Below are 9,435 nucleotides of genomic sequence, written 5' to 3' on the forward strand. Positions count from 1 at the left end.
GGCGGGGCGGAGGACCGGGTAGAGCCGTAGCTGTGGGGCTGCCAGCACCTGGGCAGCCGCGGGATGGGGGTCCCTGTGCACGTCCCACTGCAGCAGCCTCGCAGTGTTACGGTGCTGTGAAACACCATCTCCCTTCTCCGGGGCTCTCTGTTGGGCTGTGGACTGACTTTGCTTGGGGTGAAAACCCCACATGTGTTGTCTTATCTCTCCCCCTGCAAAAGCTGGGTCTGTACACCAGGAAACTCCTGCTTTGGCTTGGCCAGAGCCTCTTCCTCCTCCTCCTCCTCTTCCTCCTCTCTGCAAGTTGCTGGAGCAAGACCTGATTTTTGCTCCTGCAACGGAGCAGAGGCCGGGGAGGGGGAGATGGGCTCTGCAGCTGCAGGCTGCGCCCGGACCCTTATCTCCGCACTGTGGAAGCGGGTCCCTGAGGCGGGGAGCGCTCACGGGGTCTAAAAATAGAGCTGGCCTGGGTGCAGGGTGGAGAGAGGTGGTGGGGCGCTGGAGGGGACACAGCTCCTCTGCCAGCATCGTGCTTGGTGCTGCTTCTAGGCCAGGCTTTAGTAGCAGAGGAAATACTGCCCCGTTGTTCTGAAGAGCAGCAGCGTCCTGGTGCTGGTCCCCCAGTTCACCCCACCCCGGCAGAGCTGCCCTGGGTCCCCTCCGCCCATCCAGCCTGAGTTAGCTAATGCTAAAGCCATCTGCTGCCATGGCTCCCAGCCTTCCCAGGCTCAGAGACCTTGCTGACATCTCCCCGTCAGGCTGCAAATGTGGAGAGGAGTGAGTTTGCAGGAGGGGAGGCTGGCGTCGCTCCCTGTCCTGGGATGCCTGTGTCCAAAGCCTGAGCCCAGCGAAGCGGTGCAATCCCGCAGGACTTCGGTTGCAAGAGAAGCCCCAGAAGAAAGCAGCAGGTGGGGGCCATTTATCAGCACCAGAGGCAGGCATGAGGACGGAGGTGTTCCACAAGCAAGGCGGTGGGGCGGTGGGTGGGGGACGCAGGGTCCCTTTTCGGCTGTATCACCTGCTCAGCGCCTGTGGCTGCTCTGATATCATGCCGCCTTCCCCCCAGGAGCCCTTTGATGTCCTGCTGCCGCCTCCATCCCCGGGCTCCGCAGTTTCACGCCACAGTTGCCAGAGCCCCCAAGGGCAGGGGTGTGCACCAACACCAGCACCCACACGCCCACCCCTGAGCCGGTCCCACAGCCCACCATTCGTGCTGTGGTGTGGGCACGAATGCAGGCTGGTGCAGGGTCTATGCTTGCTCCTGCTGGCTATTGCAGAAGTAACGTGCCAGTCCTTGCTCACTGGGTGACCTTGGGTCAGTCACATTGGCACCTGCTGCCCTGCACACAGCAACCCTGGAGCAATCTCCCCTTGCTTCCTGCAGCCACCCCATTAACCTTATTTAGGCTGGGAGCCTAACGAGTGTAGGAAATTAATTCCTTCCCTTCCTCCGCTCCCCTGGGCAGAGGCTCAGCTCAGCGGGCCGCACACCCTCCCGAGATCACAGGCCTCTTTGACTCCCCCCCGCCTTGTATTTCGGAGGATGTTTAACAAGGGAGACGGAGGGGACAGCTCAGCTGGGGGAAAACAAAGGCGCCTTCAGTGCTCGCCCCGCGCTGTGCTTCGTGTGCCCCGGCTCAGAGCTGGCGCTCAGGGCGTTGCTGATGAGCTCACCCGCCTGCCATGCCGGGCGACAAGCCTCACTTATCGGCCACTCTCGCTTCGCCTGTGCAGGGGGGTCTCCTCGCCCCCCTTGCCACACACGCCGCCTGCTTTGTCACTATCAATAGAAACCTGCTTGCCCTTTTGCCCTCAGCTGGTTCGAAGCCTTGACACAGGAGCTGGTGGCTATGATGGGAGATGTCCTACATACGGCAGGGGATGGGGATGCTGGTGAGCACCATGGCTTAGGCTTCGGTGTGCTGTGGGAAGCTGATGTAGGGTGTGTGCATGGTCCCCATCTCCTCCGTGGGACCTCATGGCCAGCTGAGAGCCTGCTGAGCTGGGGCAGTAGGAAGATGGGTAAGTGTCTCCCTAGATGCTTGCAGGTGCTGGGTGGACAGGGGGGCATCTTGCTTTTTGTCCCAGCTACTTCCTTGCTAGCCCCATGCCCCACCAAGCCCTGCAGCTGCGTCCTGGGCAAGGTAGGGTAGGATGTCTCACCTGGAGACCACCACCGCATTGCTGAGCAGGATCCTCCTCCCATCCTGCCTGTGCAGCACTCTGCAAACACCCCAGGGAGGATCTGCCCCTCTTCCCTCCCTTCCTGCCTCTGCAGAGGGGCAAAGAGAGGGCCATGGGAGCTGAGTGTTCACCCTCGCTCATCACACACGAGGCTCTCGCATGGCTGGAGCAGGTCCCTGCCCTGGGAGGTGCATGCTGGAGGGGGGCAGCAAGCGGAGCATCAGCAGGACCTAGGTCCCATGGCTGCCTGTCTGCTGTGGGGTGTTTTTCTAGCTCAGGGAGCAGGAGCCCTGCTCCCCCTGTGGTTGCCCTCTCCTTCCCCATGGGCTGGGGGGTGCTGCCAGCTCCCCAGGCTTGCTTGCTCCTTCTGGAGCTGTGCTGAGGCTTCTTCCCCTACCTGGGGGCTACCTGTCCCGGTTTGGCCTGCCCATGGGAGACGGGTGCTGGCAAAGCTGTCCTTGCTGAAAGGGCTGAGGCTGCTGTTTAGCTTGGCGCTGGGGAGGGAGGAGGAAGCAGAAGGTCTGCAGAGATAGAAGCCCATCGGTTGGGATGGCAGGAAGAGGCTTGTGAGCCGCATCCTGCCTTGTGTCCTGAGGAGGCAGCGATTTGGGGCCAGGCACGCTGTCTCCTTGCCTGAGGGCTCATCTTGGCTGGGTGCTGATCCACATCAACCCGCTCATGTTGGATTCCCCTTCAGCCGAAAAGCTTTGAAACAGCAGTTGGTTTTACTGCGCTGTCCGTGCTTTGGGCAGCAGTGCCAGCCTGGTCCCAGAGCGGGAGTGGTGGGGGTGGGTACAGCCCGGGCAGGCTGTCCCCAGTGCTCCGTGCTGCTGGGGCACATGTGCTCCCCTACTTGCAAACCATCCCCATCAGTCAGCACATCCGAGCTGCCTCTGCGGTCACCTCTGGCCTCTCCTTGGGTCCCTGGAGACCCAAAGCCAGTTGCACGCTGTCCCAGCTGTGCCACGATGACTTTCGGTTGCTGCCAAGAGAAGGGATCCTGATCACGCTTGCACTGGAAGAAACAACAGTGTTTTTCTCCCACCCTCTGTAGCCTCCAGAACTGTGGGTTTGCTGCTGACCCTGAGCTTGGCCTCTCCAATGCAAGCTGCCTCCTGCAGGTGCTGGACCCTGCAGGAGCTACCCTGGATGCCAGTGGAGCTGGGCGGGTACATGGTCCTGGGTAAAACGTGAGCTTGGCTTTGGATCCAGCTCAGTTTTGTCTTATCCTGCTCAGAGGAGATAAGGCACAGGAAGAGACCTGGGATGAGGATGTCGGTGCACGTGCAGAATTGGGGGTGTGGGAGCTCACGAGAGATTTGGAGTCCAGAGCTCGCCTTGTTCAAGTCCTCCCCATCCTTCCCATCCCTGGCCAACACGTTTTCCCAAAGCTGTCAGTCAGCTGCTGCCAGCACCATAAATACTGCTTTCAGTGATGAATTTTTTTTGTAGCCCTGCTCTGATATGCAAACACCCAAGTGTTTTCTGGAGCCTTCTTGCATGGGTAACCCCACAGCTGCAGTGTGCTTTTGCTTCGTAAAAATTAGCCCATGAATCACCATGTCAAAGAGAAGACCCACACTTTTATGTTTTGTGCCTGTAATGGTGATTGGCAGCAAATTCTCTTTTTCCGCTTTTTGCTGGGCTCTCCCTGTCTCTCCTGCCTGGTTCTGCCTGCCAGGCTAATGCTGTCTTCAGGTGCAGTGGCAGCCCAGGAGCTGGCACGTGCTGGGATCTCACAGAGTGATGGGAAAGCGGATGAGCAGTGGCTTCTGGTGCGGTTCCTCTTTGCCAGGACTTCAGCTGCTCTGACCCTCTTGGCTGCCTCTGGGGCCATGTGTATTGGACCAAGGCTCAGCTTACACAGAGCCAGGTGGAGAGAGCCCCTCCTGTGCTGCAGTCTCCGTCCCCTCCCTGGGCACCTTTCAGGCCACCTGTGTGGGGCAGGAACTGTCCCTTGGGGCAGTGACTCCATGCCTGGAGGGAAGAGTGGGGTGGCCTTGGAGTGGTGTGGATGAGCTGGGATGATACAGAGGAGTGACAGCAGGGCAGAGGAGCTGCTGTTGGTGAGTGTGGGAAGGAAGGCTCTAGCCTGTGTATGGGGGCCCTGTAGAGGTGGCACTGGGCTGGGAGGTCACAGGTGGTCTGAGCAGCAGGGGAATATGAGTGTCCCCAAACAGGCGAGGGGTGGGAGGATGTCTCCCTGGGCGGCATTGCCAGGTGCCTCTGGAGATGGCATCTGGGTTTCCTTTCCCTCCTTCCTTCCCTCCCTCCGTCACCGCCCAGTGCCCATCACAGCGAGGGGGCACCAGCAGCAATGATACACTGTCGGGCGGACGGAGGTGTAGTTTTATCTGCGTGGAAAAATATGTGTGCTGAGCCCTTTGATAGTGGTCCAGTAGCCCTGCAGAGCTGGTGTTTCCGTTCATGGGCTCAGCAGGCTGCATCCCGGTGTCTGCGTGCAGGTGGGAGAGCTTGTGCGTGGAAGGAGCACGTGTGCGCTTAGCAAACACTGCCTGAGCCATGCCGGGCCAGCTGGGAAAGACCCCCATCCTGGGGTCTTCCGCACAGTCCAGCCCCCTCTGCCTTGTCTCAAGCCCAGCACCCCAACACCATCGTGGCTGATGGGCTTTTTCCTGCTCCTCGCAGTGCTGGACCAGCTCCTGCCAGAGCTCAGCGTCTTGCTCAAGCTGCTGGACCACGAATACCTGAGTGCCACCACGCAGGAGAAGAAGCTGGCCGTCTCCACCATCCTGCAGAAGCTGCAGCCACCCACAGGTCTGTGTCCCACTCCCACGGTGCCCAGTAGCTGTCCCCGGGGGCAGTGGGTGACCCCAGTAGCTGCCCCAGGCCAAAACCCCAGCAGAGTAGGGAAAACCATCTGCAGGGCAGGGATGAGCTGACTCTGTGCCCAGCGCCCAGCACCTGCTCAGGCCCCTTGGGATGCTTTGCTCCCCACTCTCGCTTCCCAGCTTCTCCCCGCCCCGGGCGCGGGGGCTGGTGTCAGCCCTGACGTGGCTGCAGGGGGGCTGCTCCCTGCGGAAAGGCCGCTTTGCAGAGGTCTTCCTGCCACCAGTTTCTGCTGAGTGCAACGGTTTCCGCGGGAAGGCCAGGAGGGCCATGCACCTGGGGCTTCACAGCCTTCCCACTTTCCTGTCCTCCTGGGGGGGAGGGCAGCAGCATCCCTGGGGGCTCCTCTTCTGCCCGGGCGCCTGCTCCAGAGGAGCGCCCCATGGCACGGTGGGGTGGGCTGGCCTGTGTCCTTGGGTTGGTGTTTGCAGGGAGGAGGGGAGCCAGTGCTCGCCCTGGCCACCCTGCCCACCCCCAGGCTGAGAACATCCCCTCGCTCCCAGGGAAGGACATGGACTACATGTATGTCAACACGGCATCCCTGAGCAATGGCACCAGCTTCGTGGAGTCTCTCTTTGAGGAGTTTGGTATGTGTGGCCAACCCAGAGTGACGCCTGGGGGTCCCACTGGGTGGGTGCCATGCTGGCCTTGGGGTCCCTGCTGACAGCAGGAGCTCTTGGGGTGCCCTGGGGAAGGAGGGTAAAAGCTGCATCCTTGTGTCCAGGGTGGGCACCGTCACCCCGGGTGCTTGCTCCCACTCCCCTGAAGCTGCCTGGGGGCTGACCATGGGGGGGTCCACACACACCCCGGCCCAGCTGCATTTACCAGCAGTGCCCGTCTCCCAGCACCTTCCCAGTGAAGGGCCATGGGGTGCTTGCCTTGCGGGTCCCTGGAGGGCATGGCTGGGGAGGCCAGCTCTGGGGTTCCTGCTCCCTTCACCCTCTCTGCTTATCCCTGGGCAGACTGTGATCTGCGGGATCTCCAGGACATGCAGGAGGAGGAGGGGGACACCAGCGATGTCGTTGGCTTGGAGCTGGCGAGGAGCCAGACAGCAAAAGCTGTAAGTCCCTGAATGCCAACCTGCGAGGTCTGCTCTGCACCTGCCCAGAGAGGTGGTGGTGGCCGGGGCTGTGACCCGTTCCTGTCCCTTGCCACCGCGATAGCTGCTGGGACTCATGACCCTCTCCGCTGCCTGGCTGATGCCGGCGGTGTTTCTGCCGTAGGTTCCTGTAGACCCTGCTCCACCGCTGCCCACCACTCCCCCGCCTGAGGATTACTATGAGGAAGCCCTGCCTCTGGGCCCTGGCAAGGCCCCTGAGTACATCACCTCCCGAAGTGAGTCCCGCTCCGTGCTGAGGCAGCAGGAGGGTGGGGGAGCCTGCTGCATCCCCCCACCTGCCTGCCCGCCTGGCAAAGCAGGCAGCCCTTGGCAGGTGTGACGGCTCATCCCAGGGAAGGAAATGTCAGTGCTCCCACCGGCATCGCTCCTGTCCGACTTCCTTCCCATCCCACTGTGCTGTTATTGCAAGGAGTTGTTTGCTCCGGCTTGACTGGGAAGGGGGTGATGAGGAGAGGTTGGAGCCGTGGGGGGACTGATGCTGAGATGCCCTGGGAGGGTGTGCTTTGCTCTGCCCTGGCTCACAGGCTCACTGCTCGGAGCATCCTTGGGGGGGGAAACCAGGTGTAACAGCCCCAGCTGCCCTCCGCTTCCTCCACAGACAGCTCCAGCCCCCCCAACTCCATTGAGGATGGCTATTACGAGGATGCAGACAGCAATTACCCTGTCACCAGGATGAACGGGGAGCAAAAAAACTCCTGTAGGTATCTGGGTGCCCTTGCCAGGGAGGGGAGAGCTTTGGCAAAGTCCAGCCCCGAGATGGGGGCTTGAGGGCTGGGCTGGGGGCCGGTGGGGTTGAGGGGCTGGAGGACGTCTCGCATGTCAGAGGCTGCCGGCCAAAAAGCAAGGAGTGTGGAGTGCTGTTTGTCATGCAAGCCAGAGCCCTCATGCTGCAGAAGGGATGTAATCGGTGCCGTGTCTGTCACCAGCATGGGGAAGGGGTGTCCCTGCCTATGCAGCTCTTGTGCCCTGCATGAGCTGCCTCTGCCATGGCAGAGGAGAGCTGGGGCAGGGACACCACTGCAGAGCCCTGCTCCTCCGTGCCCCACATGGGAGGTGTGGGGCAGAGGGCCGCCGTGTGATCCTCTGTTGTGGGTAGAAGGTTTAATCCAGGCTTTCAAAGTTTGAGGCCTGCAAAGAAGTAAGGCAGCCCAGGGGGTTGGATAGACACACCTGGGACTAGCATTTGGCCCACGAGCATCCTGCCTGGTTTGGAAGGGAAATGGAGACAGCTGGGGTCAAAACACTGCTGTTTTCAAGGGATGACATGGAGTCCGTCTACCGCAGCGCCCAGCCCAGGCTCTATGCTGGAGCCTGCCGGGCGCAGGGAGCCCTGGCAGTGTGCGAGCATGCCCGGCATGCAGGGCCCCGGGGTGCCATTCGGGGTGACTCGCCTGCTTCCTTCCAGACAATGACTCGGATGCGATGAGCAGCTCTTACGAGTCGTATGACGAGGAGGAGGAAGAGGGGAAGGGCCAGCAGCTGACACATCAGTGGCCGTCGGAGGAAGCCTCCATGAACCTGGTGAAGGATTGCAGGATTTGCGCTTTCCTGTTGCGCAAGAAGCGCTTTGGACAGTGGGCCAAGCAGCTCACCATCATACGGGACAGCAAACTGCTGGTGAGCCCAGAGCTGGTGGGGGACAGAAACCCGCTGGTGGGCTGGGAGGGAGGTCACGTCCAGGCTGAAGAAAAGTAGCACTATCCAAGCCAAGACCCTGCCCCAAGGCTGCGACTGCCCTGCAGAGCACATGCAGGGGCTGCCCTCGCTTCCCTTGCAAGCAAATGGAGGGCTCCCCTCTTCTGGGACCCCGTGGAGTGAGAGGGCACCACGCAGCCCTCCGCCACCGAGGCTGTTGCAGAGACTGAGCCACCTCCATCTGTGCCACCTGAGAGGGACCCTGAGAGGGACCCCAGGTCTCCCCAGCATGGCAGCAGGACAGGCAGATTTTGGCCGAGTCCTGAACGGTTCCCTTTGCTTCCCCTAGTGCTACAAAAGCTCCAAGGACCGGCAGCCGCACGTGGAGGTGCCCCTGGGGACCTGCAATGTCATCTATGTCCCCAAGGATGGGCGACGCAAGAAGCACGAGCTGCGGTTCTCGCTGCCGGGAGCTGAGGCACTGGTGCTGGCTGTGCAGAGCAAGGAGCAGGCTGAGGAGTGGCTGAAGGTACTATGGCTGCCCCCTGGCTTTGCCTGGGGGGCCACAGACCCTCCTTGGCATCCTTCCTGGCTGAGGCGGGGGGGGGGCTGCCCTGGGAAAGGTCTTGCCCCCCTGGAAGGGGAAGGGGGCTTTGCTCCCATCTCTTATCGGTTGGGGGGGGCTGGCCAGCAGCTTCCCAGGGCCTGGGCGTCTCCGGCGCTGATAGCCCCTGCGGGTGGGGATGTTTGCTCTCTCCCTCCTCTTCCCTGTGGCCCTTTCCTGCCTTTGTTCAGAGGCGGGAGGGGGGGGCCGCAGGGAAGGGGCAGCGGGTGGGAAAGGAGCCTCTGTGCACACCACAAACCCCACTGTTAGCTGTTACCCCAAATGTGGGAGAACAGGGTCATTTTACATGGCCTGGGCAAGCCATGCTGTGCCTGCCTGTTAAACGGGGGGTCATGAGGTGTCCTGTGCTGGCAGGATGACTGTGCAGCTTGGCACCCAAGTCCCTCACCTCTGAGATTTCCAAAATCTCTGACAAAATCTGCAAAACTGGTTGCAGTTTTGAAGGGGTCAAGGTGTGTGCAATCCCCCAGGCAAGCCAGGCTTGTGCCCCGAGCAGGGCTCGCTGTCCTGTCCTACAGAGACCAGGACCTTTCTCCCTGTGGTTCAGCCTGGCTCTGGCGGCGAGATGGAAGTGTGCTGAGCCGGGGAAAGTAGTCCTGGCCCTCAGGTCCATTTTGAGTGGCTGCTGGGGGCTGTCTCCACAGGTGATAAAGGAAGCCAGCAGTCCGGCAGTGGGCAGGATGGAAGCCCCCACCTCCCCGGTGATGCCGTGCAAGATGGACCTGGATAAGGTGATGGTTTCTAACCGCCCTGCCGAGGTGCTGCATGGGGCTGCTGTGGCCAAGCCAGGGGAACATGGGTCTGGGGGAGCACCGAGCTCCTGGTGCTGCGCGAGGAGTCCTTCCTATCCTCACAACAGCTCTGCAGGGGCTCCCCGCCGCTGGGGAAGGGGAACTGGGCTCCCCTGGCGCCGGGGGATGTCTCAGCCCTGCGCGGGAGGGATGAAGGACCAATAGTGGCTGTTGCTGGGGGCTGCGCAGGGGGACGCTGCTGACAGGGTGCCTGCTCCGATCCCCCCACA

The 9,435-nt window shown here is 61.5% G+C and overlaps 1 protein-coding gene across 1 annotated transcript in view; it reads left to right on the forward strand.

Moving 5' to 3' along the window:
- The first annotated feature begins 4,808 nt into the window (after positions 1-4,808).
- The window catches only part of AFAP1L1 (actin filament associated protein 1-like 1), an 11,963-nt gene continuing 7,336 nt past the window's right edge, over positions 4,809-9,435 (forward strand). The window contains 8 exon segments of the mRNA XM_009318562.1: positions 4,809-4,962; positions 5,538-5,621; positions 5,997-6,094; positions 6,258-6,369; positions 6,753-6,851; positions 7,560-7,771; positions 8,139-8,318; positions 9,059-9,145. Of these exon segments, the coding sequence (XP_009316837.1) occupies positions 4,809-4,962; positions 5,538-5,621; positions 5,997-6,094; positions 6,258-6,369; positions 6,753-6,851; positions 7,560-7,771; positions 8,139-8,318; positions 9,059-9,145 (1,026 nt within the window).

The sequence above is a fragment of the Pygoscelis adeliae genome, unplaced genomic scaffold (assembly GCF_000699105.1).
Source record: "Pygoscelis adeliae isolate BGI_AS28 unplaced genomic scaffold, ASM69910v1 Scaffold42, whole genome shotgun sequence".
NCBI lineage: Eukaryota > Metazoa > Chordata > Aves > Sphenisciformes > Spheniscidae > Pygoscelis > Pygoscelis adeliae.